General features: G+C 47.7%; 1 protein-coding gene across 5 annotated transcripts in view; it reads left to right on the forward strand.

Annotated features, from left to right (window-relative positions):
- The window catches only part of KIF13B (kinesin family member 13B), a 353,402-nt gene extending 336,486 nt beyond the window's left edge, over positions 1-16,916 (forward strand). For 3 of the 5 annotated variants that reach the window (XR_010318524.1, XR_010318525.1, XR_010318526.1), the window contains 2 exons: positions 3,750-4,176; positions 9,323-16,916. Coding sequence is in view for 2 of the 5 variants with exons in the window: in XM_064271888.1 (XP_064127958.1) it covers positions 3,750-4,042 (293 nt within the window). In the remaining 3 variants the exon portion in view is untranslated. The remainder of the gene's footprint in view (positions 1-3,749; positions 4,177-9,322) is intronic. The other 2 variants (XM_064271888.1, XM_064271890.1) reach the window with 2 other exon arrangements.
- Positions 16,917-16,940: the final 24 nt, after the last annotated feature.

The following is a 16,940-nucleotide window of genomic DNA, read 5'->3' on the forward strand; positions in this document are numbered from 1 at the left end:
TACAAGTCTTTCCCTTCTTTGGTTAAATTGGTTCCTAGGTATTTTATTCTTTTAGATACTATTGTTACTGGAATTGTTTCCTTAGTTTCCTTTTCAGATTGTTCATTCCTGATGTATAGAAACATGTTTGATTTTTCTGTGTTGACCTTGTATCTTGGCAAGAGTGTTTTTAAGGCCAGTTAGCTTACTTAACTGTAACACCACCTTCAATTTTGACCACAGTCAATTTTGTTTATTCATTAGAGATTTTTAGCTTCACACTGTAATCCATCCTGACCTCCTAGTATTCTCATCATTATCATTTATGATGAAAAGGGAGATGTAAAGGACAGTGAAGTTTTACCAGTCAGTATGTGATTAGGATTCTTAACTGCTCAACCATCATGTCACCTCAGGGTGGGAGCAGCCTTTCCTTTAGATGAGGGTTGGAAGCTGAACAGATGGATTTTAAGCGAGGTTTGTGAGCAGTGTAGGTGGAGGAGTATAGTGAGAGTATAACCCTGTTGTCCTTAAGTCAATTCTGACTCATAATAACCCTATAGGACAGAGCAGAACTGCCCCATAGGGTTTACAAGGAGCAGCTGGTGTATCTGAATTGCTGTACTTTTGGTTAGCATACATACTCTTAACCACTGCACCACCAGGGCCCCCTAGTAAGAGTATATAAAAAAGAAACAAGAGTATAGGGGGTAGTTTTTCTTGGTCAGAACAGAATGTGAGTCAGGGAGTGAAGGGCGAAGAGCTCTATGAATGGAAGTCTGTAGACAGCAGGAGAGTTACCTTGATGCATTGGGACATCGAGGTCACTGCAGAGCTTTGAGACAAGCAGTATCACTGGATGTGATGTGCCCTGCAAGAAGTGACTCAGAGAGAAACTCCGCCATGTGAGAGAGAAGGCTTTCTTCAGTCATTCTCTGGTAGGACTGAGCATCTCGGAATGGGGTTCTGTTACAGCACAGGCATAGACCTGAGCCTTCATACTATCTGCAAGCTGAGGGGAAGGCATGCATTCAGATCTGGGGCTGCAGGCACTTGACCATGGATAACTCCTTTGTCTCTGGGCCTGGAAGTTTAGCTATGAAGTCACTCACTGTCTTTAAAAATAGCTTTGGCAGAGAATATCTTGAATCGTACGTGGTTCTAGATTATTATTATTGTAGCACCAAAAAAAAAAAAACCCAAACCCATTAATGTCGAGTTGATTCCAACTTACACCCACCTTAATGAACAGAGTAGAACTGCTCCATAGGGTTTCCAAGGAGCAGCTGGTGGATTAGAACTGCCAACCCTTTAGTTAGCAGCCGTAGCTCACTATATAGCTCTTAACCACTGTGCCACCAGGCTAGAATATATTTTAAGTTCCATTTCTGCCGAAATGCTGAGGGGAATTAGGAAAGAAATTTTTATCTGTAATTGTGCTTAAGAAAGCAAATAAATCAATTTGTCCAACAAGTAATTATTAAGCACCTACTATATTCCAGTGGTTAAGAGCTCGGCTGCTAACCAAAAGGTTGGCAGTTTGAGTCCACCAGATGCTCCTTGGAAGCCATATGGGGCAGTACTCCTCTGTCCTACAGAGTCCCTATGTGTCGGAACCAACTCCACGGCAATGGATTATGTTCCAGTTACTGTTCTTGAATCTGGGGATTCTTTGGTGAGCAGAACAAAGTCCCTGATTTCAATCAGTGTTTATTTTATAGGAGAGAAAATTATTGAGTAAACAAATGCAATTCGGGTAATAATAAGTGGTATGAAGAAAATGAAGTGGGTAAGGAGATAGAGAGTGATGGGTGTAGGGGATTTTAAATAATACATAGGAACGCAAAGCCATGCATGATGTAAAGCAGAGAGAGTGAGGAGTTGGGGCTGGGTTAGTGGGCAGGACGGCACTCCTGGCCAAGGACGGTATACCCTGAGTGTACAAGCCCTGAGGCAGAATGAGTTGGGTGTGTTTGAGGAACAGCCCAAAGGCCAGGTTGAGAGGTGAGCAGTGGCCACTTTCAGAATTTGGCCTTTTATTTTTTATGGTAGGAAACCATGAGAAAGTTTGAGCAGGTGGATGATGTAATCTGATTTGTGTTTAAGAAGTTCACTTATTTTAGGAAGAAGAGACATAGGAAGAAGAATGGGAACTTAAGGCCAGTTAGGCTGTTGTAAATCTCCAGGCAAGAGATGATAGTGGCTTAGACCAGGGTGGTAGTGACTGCAGTGGTAAGTGGTTCGATTAAGGAAAAATCTGAAGGTAAAGCCACCAGGACTAATGGATTGGATGTGGGATATTAGGAAAAGAAAGGAGTCCTGATAACACCTAAATTTTTGACCTGAGCAACAGAGTAGATGATGTTGCCATTTACTGAGTTGTAAACAACTGAGTGAGTAGCAGGTTATGAGGGGAAGGGGGTAGGGAATAATCAAGAGTTCTGCTGTGGGCTGGTGAATCCGAGATGTGTGTTAGATGTTCAGGTGGAGATGTGGGCTATCTGGGAGAGAGCAAAGTTCAGGCTGGAGACACATTTGAGGGGCATCTGGATATACCTGGTATATAAGGCGGGTGGCCGAGAGACCCAGGGGAATGCGTCGGACAGAAAAAGAAGGCGAGGATTTTGCTCTGGGGCCCTTCAGCCAGTGAGATCCAGAAACAGAGGAGTCACCATGATGGGCAGGAACTAGGAGTATATCCCAGGGACCAAGTGATGCAAGCTTGTTAAGGAGGAGTGAGGTGTTGTGTTGCTGAGAGGTGGAATAAGTTGAGCATGTTGTTGTTATGTGCTGTCAACTTGATTCCGACTCATTGTGACCGTGTAGGACAGAGTAGAACTGCCCCATAGGGCTTCCAAGGGTGTAATCTCTATGGAAGCAGACTGCCACATCTTTCTCCCTTGGAGTAGTTGGTGGGTTTGAACTGCCAATCTTTTGGTTAGTAGCCAAGCTCTTAACTGTTGCACCAGCAGGGCTCATTGAGTGAGCATCTAGTATGGTAATTGGCTATGGCAAGTGGAGGCTGTTTTTGACCCTGAGAAGTGTGGATGGGCAGGTGGTCCAAAGCCTTTTGGAGAGGTGTGAAGAAAAAGGGCAGGTTAGGAAATGGAGACAGTGAGAATAGAGAACTCTCTTTTTTTTTCCTGTAAGGATCATGTTCCCCGCCTGCTCTCCGCTATGAGAAACTAACGTCGAGAGGCTCAGGGAGGGTGTCCTCCCTCCAACACATGCTATGTGAACACTTTGTTTTCTCATCCTTCACCATAAAATGTCTTCTATTTGATTTTTACAAATGAAATTCTTCTTTACCCTGTGTTGACATACCAAGTATGAGATCCATCCAAGCATAATTTGGTAATTGGAATCATTCCACCAGCACCATCCATCCTATGTCCACATTTTAATCACCCAGATTGAAAATTACCTATGCCCGCTATGGGGGTGTTGGTTCCATCTCTGTTTTGGTAGTTTACCTGCTCCTGGTACTTTAGAAATGGCCAGAGTAGAACTCTGGCCTCACACCACAGGGCAGACGGCCTGGGTATGTGTGTCCCTGGTGACCACTGCTGACAGCAGGGAGCCTGGCCTCACCCATCCATCTGGCCCTCGCCTCACGCTGTGCCGCCGGGCCTGGGCAGTGTCCGAGGACTCAGTCTGGGGCAAGCGGTGCCCTACAGAGTGGGGCACTTGGGGTGGGGGGCGCTGGGTGAGCACTTCCGCAGCCTTTTTGGAACCACCTCTAAGTCGCGGTCTCTTCTTTCCCCTTCCAGGTAAGAATGACGGTTCTATTGGAGGGAAGCAGTACTTCAAGTGCAACCCTGGCTACGGGCTCCTAGTGAAGCCCAGCCGCGTGCGGAAGGCCATGGGCGCAGCCCGGAGGCGCAGCACGGGGCTCAGGCTGCAGGGCGCCGCGGCTTCTGAGGCCCGCAGGAGCGCCACCCTCTCTGGCTCCGCCACCAACCTGGCCTCCCTGACGGCGCTGGCCAAAGCTGAGGTTGGAGCAGCCCTGCGGGCGGAGAGGAACCAGAAGAGCACCGAGAACCGAAAGTCCTGGGCCAGCTAGGCCGCCGTAGGTGCCTCCTGGGGACACCGCCCTGGCAGAGTCGGGCACCGTTGCCTGCCTGGTTCTTTGCGATCTTCCTCACAAACACTAACCAGAGGGGAAGGCGGTGCACCCTTAAGAGCCTTGCCAATAAGGTCCCACGGGGAGTTGGGGCGGAGCGGGGCGGTGGGGGGCGGTGGTGGTGGTGGTGGTGGTGTTCTAGGGTTGGAGCAGGGGCTGTGAGGGCTTTCTGAAAGAGACAGGGCTGGTGACCACTCCCTGGCTCTACCAGGACTCCTAGAGCTCTATTCTTTCTCTACCCAGAAAATGAGGAGGCATCTTTGTTGCCGCCGCCTCAGGGTAGCGGGCTGAAGGTTCTAGGAGCCCAGAATGTTCTGGATTGTGTGGAGCCGAGGCCCTGGTGGCAGGAAGCCCTCCGCTCTTCTTCATATCTGCCTAGGGGCCTTCCCCAACAGAGCCTTTTTTTTTTTTTTCCTTTTCTCTCCGGTAACCCCCTGTAATCAATTAACTTAAAAAAAAAATAACCATAACTAGTGCCTCCTTTCTTCCCCCAAAGGCGGGGCTTCCTCCCTCTGCCTGAACCGTCATACCGTTTGTCAAGTCCCAGCTTGGTTCTCAAGCCTCTCCTTTCGCTCCCACCCCCAAATTTCCCACAGTGGGTAACAACGTTCCCATAAGTGCCTCTAGCTCCTTGGGGCTTCTGGCAACAGTTCTGTGCCCCAGAGAGGACGCAGGGCCTGAGCGCCTCCTGCCCACTTCCTTTTGACAGGATTTATAGGTGTCTTTGTAGGGTTTTTTTTTTTGTGTGTGTGGGTGTTTTAGTGTTTTTAAACCTGGAGTTTTTTTTTTTTTCTGTTTGCCCTTTATTCCCCTAACAGAATGCTTAGAGTATATTTATTTGTATTTATTTTTTCAAAATTTGAAATCTTTCGCGAGCCACAATCGTTGTCTGCCTCAGCCAGGGCACAGGCGCCTCCCGTGCCTTTCCACACAGCGGACTCTCTGGCCTTTGGGAGCTGCCGGCTTCCTGCAAGATGGAAATTCCTGGCAGCCCCAGAATGCTGAGATGGGCAGAGGATTTAAGCCCTCCATTATTGTTTCTCTAGAAGCCCTGGTGGCACAGAGGTTAAATTGCTCAGCTGCTAACCAAAAGGTCGGCGGTTCAAACCCACCAGCTGCTCTACAGGAGAAAGATGTGGCAGTCTGCTTCTGTGAAGTATTATGGCCTTGGATTCCATATGGGGCAGTTCTACTCTGTCCTGTAGGGTCGTTATGAGTTGGAATTGTCTCAAAGCCAGTGGGTTTGGTTTTTTGGTTTATTGTTCCTCTAATGCAGATGCACAAGTGCCCTTACTCTAAAGCGAAAGCAAAATCTTGGAGAATTATGTTGTGTTCCTTTAGTCAATGGTGATGTAATTTAGAGGTATCACTACCTTATTTGGTGCAATTTTGGTTTCTGGGAAGGTCCTGAAGATCATTTTAGCTTCTTGGCATATACCCTGACTCCCTTGACTAATGCTATGGGCTGGTGGGTTGGCAAGTGGCCCTATGGAGGGTAGTGTTTCTCCACTGTCCCCATGGCTGCCCTTAGTCTTGCCTCTTGGGCCCTTGTGGCAACCTCACAACCTGGCCCGGCCCCAAATGGTGCCTTCTGGAAAGGCTAGCACATACCAGAATATCACCTGGCTTCTCGGCTAGGAGGCTCCTTGTCCTGCCCAGACCTCCGTTCATGCTGGTTTCTTTGGGGTAGGGTTAAGACAAATTTCTGTGGAAGGCTGGGAGAGGGCTAATCCATTTGGAGATGGCTTGGTGTGGAGCTCAGTGTGAAATGCAGGAAAGAAAGCCCAACCATAGGGCCTCAGGGCCTGAAAGACTCTCCTTGGTAGATACTTCCATTTATCTTCCAAAACAAAATGAGGTGCCCAGTGTTTCTAGTGCTAAATGTTGAAATGCCACTCTTGTTCCCGATACTGTCCCTGCCCATCACCCTATGAGCCTCCTGGGCCTGCTCAGAGAGCTGGTCTTTCAGGACAGGCCCTTGATTGCAGACCCTGTCCTCTTAGCCCCAGCGCTGACCATGGCCCTGTAGCTCGCGGGCCCCAGAAGCAGTGGATAAGGTGATTTGTACGTGGCACCTTTGCAGCCTGTTTTTAGTTCTCATGTTTAAGAATTAAAAATGACACACTAACATGCTTTTGTTGAAAAATCTCAGTTCTCCTAGGGATTTGAAGCTTCTCACAAGATGTAATGCCAGGCTCTCTGCCTTCTGATGGAGCCTCTTTGTGTAGACGCAGGGCCCTGCACAGCTCATGGTGGACTAGCATGCATTAGTTACTTGTTCTGGTGGCCTGCACCATGGCCTCCTGTCTGACCTCTGTAATAGCCAGCTGTTTGCCAGAGATTTGCTGCTTCTCCCCTGACCTCCCCCGCCCCCCCAATCTGGTGTAGGTGGCTGAGTTACCATGTGGATTATATGTGAATTGTTCATACTTAGTTTGTGCTGATCCAGGTTATACGATCTTGTCTTGGGGTTTACTGGCCTGCGTCAGGAGCTCAACCCTCTGAGAGGTGGCCTTAGCTGCCCATTTCCTCCAGCGTCTGGAGGCTCCCCAAGGTTCAGTTGCATTTTAACTGAGGGGAGGACAGATCATGCCACCAAGAGGTCAGGATACAGACCAGCAGCACCTTTCACCCAGAAGCTTTATCTTTGCAGTGCTCACAGCTTTAGAGCAGGGAGGGTCTCCTCGCAGTGAAGGGGAGAGAGCCAAGAAAAGCTAAATGGTTTTTCCAAGTTTACACACATGGCTAGCGGCAAGACAGAGGCTGGAGCTCTGCTCTCTGCTCTTCCCTTCGTGCCCACGTGAAGCTAGTGACTCTGGTAGCCTCAGCCTCCTCAGAACACGCTGTCCTCCTCTGGCCTGCCCTCTGTCTCTTCTACAGACAGGGAGCAGACAGCTGGGAGAGGTCAGTGTGGATTAGTACTGTAACCCAGTGCTCGGCACCCAGTGCGGTGCTGCAGACGGCCGTGAGGAGGCGTCCTCCCAGCCTGGTGGGCCCAGCAGGTTCCTGTCCTGGAAGGTAGAGGTCTTTGTATTTCCTCCAGGCCCATGGCCCAACTGGAGGGCCTGTCAGGCAATGCTGGCTCCTTCCAGTTCCTTCCCAGGGGAGGTGGGAGCCCTTCTGTCCTTTATTCATTCCTGCCTTCAGCTGGCATTTTCTGAACACCTACTGGGTGTGTGTCACTGAATTAAGTGCTGTCAATTCTGCTCTGTTTTTCTACTTAACCTCCTTCCATCGCAGAAGATTTCTTTTTTAGAGATTTTCAGTTAGAGACTTTTTCACATCTACACTGTCATCAGTTTCACTAATGGAAGTAGGACCGAGCAGTCCGTTTCTGTGAAGGAGAGCAGTGCTGATGCTCAGATCCTCAGGTCACCTGTTCTCGTTCAGAAAGTTTTACACCAAGTTCTCTGGAGAGAAAATACCTTAAAGATTTAAGGCTGTTTTGGCGTGTGCTTCCTTTTTATCTAGTAATGTACATGTTGGAGTCCATCTGCCTGTAACACGCTTTAAACAACCTTCCACAGAATCATCTTGGGCAAGTCTGTTGGGGGATAAGGAGTGTCGTACTCTCTTTTTTATCATTCGGTTTAATTAAAATTGAACAGAATATAGTGGGATTATTGACCAACAAATTCTTGTTAGCTGGAACTCTCAATAATGGGCAGGCCTGGGCTGTGTTTTCCAGACCAGCTCTTTGTTGTTGAGGAGGTTTTGGGGACCACCAGCCCTACCTCCGCCTCCTGTTCTCACGCAGCCCAGCCATGCTTTTCCTTCTCCTGGTCTGACTATTCACACACGCCCAGTTTCCTTTCCTGAGATTCTCCACTGGTACTGCCTGCTGCCTGAACACGGGGAGGCATTGTTTTCCTGGCACCTTTGGCACTCCCCTGGCCTTCTACTGAAGCACCTCAAGACTTTGCTGTCCAGAATGGGCTGGGGCTGGGCAACTTTGTTCACAGCTTCCAGCTGTTCCTTACAGGGATGAGGGGTTCAGGCTCACTGAATGGGAAAAGTAGTCGTTTCTAGTAGGGGAAAAGGTCTGTTGCTGCTCTCAGTTTGCCTAGCTCTTAGCTTTGCCCGGGTCTCCTTAGAATGAAGCGTTTTAGGGCCTTGTCCTGGTACTGTGTTAGAGAGAGGAGAAGTTTGTCCGGCTGGTGTTGCAACTACGGAGCTCTGACACGTGAACTCACCCTGTACTGGGAGTAGGGAGCCCCAGCCACCCTGGGGTTCCGTTCCTCAGCACCTCTGTCAGCATGTAGCACGTTGAGACCTTCCCCGACCCACGGCCAGCCATGGAGATCCCTGTGCACCTGTTCACCCTGCCACACTTGGGCCCATCGGGAGGCAACCTGCAGAACAGGGCAGCGGGGAGGGTGGGTCCTTGAGTGTGGTGTTTGGTCCTGACCCTCCTGTCTTCCTGTGCTATCACCTGCAAACCCCCAGGTGCCTTGCCAAGGCAGGTGTGTGGGACTGGAGAGATGGGTTGGTGGGGGGACTGCTAGGCGTCCATGGCTTCACCGTGTCCCCATGCTGGGCTCAGGTGGAGCCCCTCCGATCTAACAGGTGAGGAGCAGGACATGTTGGAATGAAGCCTGTTCCGGTTCAATTTTTTTTCACTCTTGCTACATTAGTTTGTGACACAGTGGACATATCTGCTCAGGCAGTGAGTCAGGATCTAGCATTTGGTCCTGATGATGGTGTGTGGGGGTGGGCGCAGGGGCAGGGACAGCCCTATTTCATTATGTCCTGTATTCCTGATGCTGGCTCTGGGATTTAGCCTGGCAGAAGGAATGGGACAGCACAGACAGGTGGGGAATGGAAGTAAATGGTCAGCAGTGAGGGTCTGCATCCGAGGTGTATCAGTGAGCAGTCTGAAATGAGTGGCTGGAGACATGTTCTGAGGAGACTTCTCTCTGCCCCACTCTGCACTTCAGTTTCTTTGCCTCCTGCAGGTCAGGCCCTTTCTGAGGAACTGACCCAAGGAAGCTGGAGGGCTGCTGGCAGGAAGGCTGAGGCCTGAGGAGGGCGGGCAGCAGGGACTGGAGGAGAAAACAGTGATGCTCTGTGTGGCTAGAGGGGTTTCTGGAGGGACTGAGAAGGCTTATATGTTTAGGGAGTGAGTTGAGCTGTTAGCTGACATTGACCACTGAGGAGTTTGGAAGGTATAGGTGGTGTTACGCACCCCCTTACTCCCTTGTTTGTTCCCCTTGCTTACAGTTCCCTGTATGTGAAACAGACAAGTTCGTGGCTATTTGTTCTGCTTGCTAAGATCGGCCTTGCTGACCACGGTGCTGTGTGCGCCTGTGCCCCAGGCCCCTCCCAGTCAGCCAGTCCTGGGGACCTGACTGCTGCCTCTGAGGTGGGCATGCCTTACCTGCCGGGGGCTTGGTGTACAGCCTTTTCACTCTGAAGACATGGACTCACTTGTACCCACAAACATCTTTCTCTCAGAAAAGTTCGTGGTGCCTTCCTGCTGGGCTGTTGACATTGTGTGGGAGAGTCTTGTAACATCTTTCTCTGTGTGTGGATTTCTGTACATATGATGGGTTCATATTAAGAAGTGATTTGGATTTGGGGATTATGTTGATTTTGTACACGTTAAGTGGGAGTTAACAAAATCCAAAGATCATGTAATGCGTTGTAAAGATGTTGATTTGTAGTGTATAACGAACTAAACTGCTGTAATTTTGTACCATATATGCCTTTCGTCATATGACCAATAGCTAAATAAAACCAGATGATTCCTTACCTGTGTCTGAGGTTAGTCTTGTTTCTTCTTTGCTCCTACCCTGGCCCAGGTGTTTTGGGGCTCATTCTAGACCATCCCACAGGTCAAGGCGTGTCATTGTTCTGAATGATCATGGTAGGGCTTTTCAAGATTGTGACGAGAAGAAGGAAGTTCATGGAGCAACAGCAGGTCTGAAGGTACACCCAACTACACATAACACCTGCCTCTGGCCTGCTTCTGATTTGGCCTGAAGAACCCAGGGAGGCCACATTGCTTCCCTGGCCAGCCTCATACCCCTTAGTTTTAGATCTCAGTCCCTTAGAGAAGCAAAGAACCGATGATACTTTCTGGTGGCCTTAGCTCCTTAACTGGAGCTCTGCCCAGCCGGTAGATGGCTGGATGGGGAGGGACAGGCACTTCTCTGGGGAGGGGTCACCCCAGTGCTCAGGCCAGGGTCCCTACACTTGACACTACCAACTTGGGAGCAGAGGACTTTTCCTATTGCTGCAGAGATGGTTTGACCCTTGAAGGTATTATAAGGTGTGTAGGAAAGAGGCTGGCCAGATCTGGGGGATCCCTGTGGGCTATGGAACCTCATGTTAGCTTTGCTGGGCCCTGGATGGTGGTGAGGCAGTGTCCTTGTGTTGCCCCACTTTGTGTGCTGTGCGCCCAGTATGGGTTTGGAGCAGTGCCTCTGAGGATGGCAGGTCTGGGGAGGATAACAGGTTTCTTTTGACGTTGCCTGTAGGTCCCTCTCATGGTCACAGGACCGTTTGTCGCAGCTGCCTGCTTTCCATTGGGACCCTGGGCTGCACAGCACAGCGTTCCAGAGTGATGTAGGCTCATTCATGGCACTGGGTAAAGTTTTGTTTTTTTTTCCCTGCACCAGTGAATCACTCGACCATTGTATGATACAAAATATATTTGCAAATGTAGGGCCGCAGCAACTGGGAGGTCTGATTGGAGGTGGACATCAGTTGAGCACATCTTGTAGGACTTGTTTATATTCATAAGTGCATAAGAGTTGTTTACTGAGATAAGCACTGTCAAATGATGACAGAAATTTGGCAGCCAGAAGCTGCCCTGCTTTGAAAGAGGCAGGGATCTGAATGTAGAATTGATCTAGCTCCTAGGATAATATTTTTCAGACTGCCACTCTTGCAACTAAATGAGATCTGTCTGCATTAGGCTGTGAGGTTTTTACTGTTGCTCAAACCCAGAAATGAGCTGTAGTGGATGTGTCACATTTAGTTCATTCATTACTCATTTGTTCATTGACTCATTCCATGAATATCTGAGTACCTGTTATGTGCCTGGGTGGTACAAGTAGTTAAGATGCTTGGCTACTAATTGAAAGGTTGGAGGTTTCAGCCCATCCAGAGGTGCCTGGAAGAAAGGCCTGGCAATTTACTTATGAAAAATCAGCCATTGAAAACCCTACGGAGCACAGTTCTACTCTGACACACATGGGTTGCCACGAGTTGGAGTTGGCTCAATGGTAACTGGAATTATGTATCTGGCCTTGTGGACCAGAAGCCAAACCGTCCCACTCTTGTGTTTACAATCCAGTGGAAACAAGCAGCTGTAAGTTCCACAGCAGGGCTCCCGTGGAGTGCTCTGGTGTACCAGGAGGGCCCTAGCCCAGCCTTCTGGAGGGGTAAGGAAGGTATCCCTGATTTTTTTTGCATTTTAAGGACATGGAGGAGTTGATGCCAGGGGAGGAGGATGGTGTTGCAAGGGGCAGTTGGGGAAGACTTCCAGGGCAAGTGAAGAACTGGAGGCCTTGCAGCCTAGAAGGTTCAGTGAAGGTTGTGCTTAGCAGGGGTAGATTGGCAGGATGAGGCTGGACAGGTAGGCAGGGCCCAAAGGGCAAAACTTGAAACAGCAATTTTTGCCCAAATAATACAGGACTGAGACAGAGCCCCCACAGTGCTTTATCCTTTACCTGGCTTCCTCCCGGACAGTGTTGTATTGAAAAACTGTTTCCTTTGCTGAGCTCCCGCCCCCTCCCCCCACCACAGCTTAGCATTGGAATCCTGCTTTTGCTTGGAGGTTATATGTAAACCCCATCGTGCCTGCATACTTTTATGAACTCCCTGCTTGTAAACCCCTTTAAAAGTAACTGGCTTGGCAGCAGCAGCTCCAACTGACTCCTTATCCTTGTCCAGTCAAGTAAAGGTGCCTCTCTCCCACCTCGGTCTCCCATTTATTGGCCAATACAAGTCATGCCAAGCAAGAACCTGCGGTTTCCACCTGGTAACAAGAGCTCGTATTACTCCCCACCACATCTGCCTCCACCTGGCAGCTTAGACAGGGTTTGGGGGTGCCTTATAATTTTGCCATCTTTTCTAATTATGTATAAGGAGAGAAAAAGGCCATTTACTTATTAGGTTTTTGCTGAAAAGGGGAAACTAAAATCCATCTCAAGAGACCACTGAAGAAAGGGAAGCTTGGGTGCTTTGTCCTTCAGAACTGCTTAGGAATTTCACCTCAGCCACTGGAAACCTTTAAAGCTACAGCTTTTTTGTTTTTTTACTGTTAAAGGTGAAGCCCCAGGATAGATGGCTCTTTAAAAGAAGGCTCAGGGTGTGGCCTGGAACAGGAAGGTCAAGAAGAATGGACTTCAGCTACTCAGCATAATAAAGTAAAAGGAATTTATTCCACTAGGTACTGGGGCTTAGGTGGAGAAACTTAGGATCCTAAAGGTTTGAGGATGCAGCCAGATCTTCAGGCTGTAGTATCAAGGGAAGATGGTGGACTAAGAAGAAAGCTAGGTGGGCTCAGACCCACTGTGAGGGAAGATGGAACGTGGGGGCAGGGAAGCTACTACTGAAAATCACAGCCTCTCCTCTGGAAAAGGAAAGATAATCGGGACAGATGCATTTAAGAGAGCACATGTTTGAACATCAGAAAATGAGTGGATTCAGGTGTTTCCCAGCATTTCCTCTTAAGCAAGAAAAAACCACATAGTGTTTAATTGTCCACTTAACCATTTTCAAATGCCCGTGGGTTCCTAGACTCACCAGTCCTTAAAAGCACAAAGGGACTGATGATCAAAAGGAGACACTTTCAACCCTCTTGTCAGTTTCTTCTAAATGACTGGTTTTATCCAAAGAAATTCCAGCCAGTCTTTGTTCAGTTATACATTTTATTCTCTAATAGGTACAATACTAAAATAAACACAAATTAAAAAAAAGTTTTATTAAAACAAAACTGTACAAAAAAGCAGTATACTACATTTTAATTACAGAACAGTCTACTGTCCAAAAGGCACTAATCCAGAATAGGAGATACAATGATACAGGACTCATTTGAACTATTTTAATCAATACAATAGAGCACTTGTTTCTTTGACCATTTACATCTAGAAACAAGGGCTATTTGCTACAATCATTACACATTGTTACAAATATGAGTCCTACAGGTGAAGGTGCAGTATCCCTCTCCCTAGAGAAGGTTAACATCAAGAGGGACCATTAGGGCGCTAAGAGGTGAACGGGCAGCAATGGGAAGGGCCTGGGGCCCAGGGCAGCTGGGTGCCTTCCCCGGGCAAGGACCCATTGCCACTGGGCACCCGGAGCTTGTCTTTCGGCCTGGCCTCTCGGTTGGTTCATTTCTTGGCCACCATCTTATTACTGGCAGCCACAATAACCTCCTCTTGTGTTTTAGCACCGGGAAAGTGGGTTCTAAGATGCTCCAGGAACTGGGGCTAGAGGTCTGTGTGATGAAGCATCAGGAACTCAACAGAAGGGAGGCATTTTGATAACCTGATCTGAGAAAAGGCAGCAACTACTCTGAAGAGGGAAGAGGAGTCCATGGGCAGCCAATGAGCTGGGCATGACAGCCAGAGCAGAGCCACCTGCTGCTTTCTGGCCAAACTTCTGGCACGGAAATAAATAAGACGTCCTATTTCTAAGTTGAGAGAGATCCTAAATGTCCCTTTTCTTGGGCTGGACGCAATGGGGAGTACATATTAGAGAGATGTGACAATTGACTTTTGTTTCTTGGAAGTTGACTTCTAGAAGTGGGATTTTTGCTTCCCAGAGGCAAGTCAAAATGCAATGGCCAGTCTGATTGGGTGAGGCATCTTCCCTCCTGCGCATTACAGGAACCCAAGCTCGAGTAAATGGGTCTGTTCATTTATCGAGTTTTGTGACCAAGACAACTCTCTAAGCCCCAGATTTCATTCTTTAATGGACTCTGGGCCTGAGGAAGGGAGATACTGCAGCTTTCAGAACAGTGTCAGACACACAGAAGACAAAGACAGGCATCTGGATGTTAACAAAGTAACAAAGAAATATGATTAAACCAAATCTCTTCTCACAGCATCCTATACTACATCCTCCTTCTGCTTAGCAGAAAATTGTACGTACACAAAAATACAAATACACAATTTTGTAGAACAGTCTGATTTTAATATATTTATATATATTTATATTTATACGAGTGGCAGGTTAGTTCATCATATAGAGCTTTTTGCACTTTTGGCTCATATGCAACAAGGCTTATAAATTCAGCATTAGCTTTCATTCAGGTTTTATAGCTTTTGAACAATTGTTTTCACATTTAAAGCAGCATCCAATTTGCACTAGGAGTTTGTGGTGATTACAGGAAAGACAGGGTCAGGAGGTTATTGAAGGAGAAGGGGAAGTAGGGACAGGGGAAGATATACATTCCAGTGTGTGTGGCAATGTAAAAAGGACTGTGATGTGGACAAGAGTATACCATGGTGACCCTTGAGGTAGACTGAACACCTTACAGCAGACTCAGACACAGGTGTGACTCGCCCTCAGGGACACATGGTGCACAAGATGGGAGAACAGAGACCAGAGGAGACTCCAAATGGAAACACAAAGACTTAAGACACACAATGGCTGAGGCAGGAAGGGCGCACTGTCCTCCCAAACTTCTCCAGCAGAGATCCTACACAGCCTGTCTAGGTATGTGTTTGATGGATGCTAAACACTTTCAGGCAATCCCGAGGCATCTGGTCCATGGTATCTGATCAAATTGCTAGGGTTAAATTTGTTTTCTGTTTTATAACTTGCTATGCCAGCTAGTTCCCACCCCTACAATGAACAGTAAAACAGAAGCTGCACATCATTCCGAAATGGAGATAATTCCCCAGCACTCTGCTCTGGCGGGATGTTCAAGTCCAGTTAAGTGAAAAGAAGCTGGGTTTCTTTTCCTGCCTCTAATTGCATTTCATTGCTACATTCCCTAGCTTGCTGCACTCTCTTGCTTACATTCATCTCTTTTCAATTACAGCCGGGTAATTGATAAGCACTTGGCAGAACCTGTAACACACAGCATCTAGAGAACTGAGTGACAATGTGCGGCCAAAGAGTCCAGCCGGGTTTACACGTTCGGGACAAGCTTTATTTCATTACTACCACAGCAATATTGCTCCCATCTGATCACTTTTCATCAACAGCACCTTCCCTTCTCTATCCAAGTCAAAGGGTTTCACTTGCAAATTTGCCCATATGCGTTAAGTGAGAATGCCCAGTGTTTGGGTTATCCCATTTTCTAAACAAAAATGCTAGATTATTAATGAAAATAAAGTGCTTGGATATGGATTGTTCCATTTTGCAAAACCTTTTAATATATCAATAAATCGTCTGAGTGCTGCTTAGTTATGTGATTTGAACAGAGTGCAGTCACAAAATAATCTGTCGTACCCCCACCATGGAATAAAGGCCCCATACTTAGATCAGACTTCAGTTACTTTAAAAAAGAGGCAAGTAATCTCATACTCACTTTCAAAGGTGCACTTTCGACCTTAACACCCTACCAACGACAGCCTTTCTGAGCCCTTGTGAACAGATACCCTGATCCCTCCAGTCTAGGAAGGGAGGATGAGGACAGGCAGCCAGGGTTTGTGAATGAGTCATCACATTTATTAATCATGATTATTTGACTCTTTGCCCTCTTGGATCAGGTGCATTTTCCAGGTGCCGACAAAAACAGAGGCAGAATTCTGCTCTGAGGCTGTTTTGCTTATCTATCTTCTTCGCTCAATAACTAAGATTTAGCTAAGCAACAGAAGACTCCTGAAAAAATTCTCTATAAGCCAAGACCATGAGCACATGAACAGAAACACCCCTAAAAAAGAAAAACATGAAAACAGTGACAAAGCCAGCCTGACGTAGCGTGAAGCTCTCTCCTGTTCGCTCTTGCAGTTGTTCTGCCTGCAGAACGCCGGGGACACAGGAGAGGGCGCCACCCTATGCCCACCCATGAGGGATAAGTGCAGGCTGGGAAGGAAGTGGGCATAGAGCATAGGCTGACTCTCTGGCAGGTTCCAGAGGCCTGTAACTTGCTTAGGCACTTAAAAAACATAAATAAAAATTTATCCTTGGAAGCTACTTGCATACCCAACATGGCTACAGCCATGGGATGGGGAGCCCGTGGGGAGGCAGAGAAGGCTGTGGGCTCTTCCAGGGGAGGCAACCATGATGTCCTTGGGATCTTCTGACATACACAGCTTCCCACCTTGCAGCCAGGGTTAATCTGAAGAAATCAAGTAATATGAGGGCTCAGACATGGACAGCAGAGGCCTCTGTTTTTGTGTCCTGCTAACCACTGAAGAAGTGCAGTGGGGCAAAGAGCAAGTCTGCGAGTGTTCTGACACCTGCTCCAGACTCACTGTCACAGGATGTGGGGATTGATGTGAGAGAAACTGCTAGGAAGAGAAGGGATCCTTTAACTTTGGTTTTGGTTTAGTGCTGCCATCCTCACAGATGCATGACTAAGGGGTTCACCAACGCTAATATATTGAAATGTGGTTTTCAAGGCAAATGATAACAATAATGCTTCTTGAAAGAAGCCCACAGCTGGGCGCTGTCACCTCCATTCAATCCACTCACTAATGTATGTACTTGGGTGCTCTCCCCCCCCGCCCCCGAATCTGTATAAAAACAATGTAATATCACTAGAGTGGCTGCTGTTTACATTAACATAGCACTCGCGTCATTTTGTTTTCCAGTTTAAGAGCTTCAATGAATGATGAAATGGAAAAATGACCCTCACAAGTCTTTTGCTAGGCTCTTAGTTCCAGTAAAGCAAAAAAAAAAAAAAAAAGTAAGAGGTTTTTGTGCTTAAAGG

The sequence above is a fragment of the Loxodonta africana genome, chromosome 19, assembly GCF_030014295.1.
Source record: "Loxodonta africana isolate mLoxAfr1 chromosome 19, mLoxAfr1.hap2, whole genome shotgun sequence".
Lineage (NCBI taxonomy): Eukaryota > Metazoa > Chordata > Mammalia > Proboscidea > Elephantidae > Loxodonta > Loxodonta africana.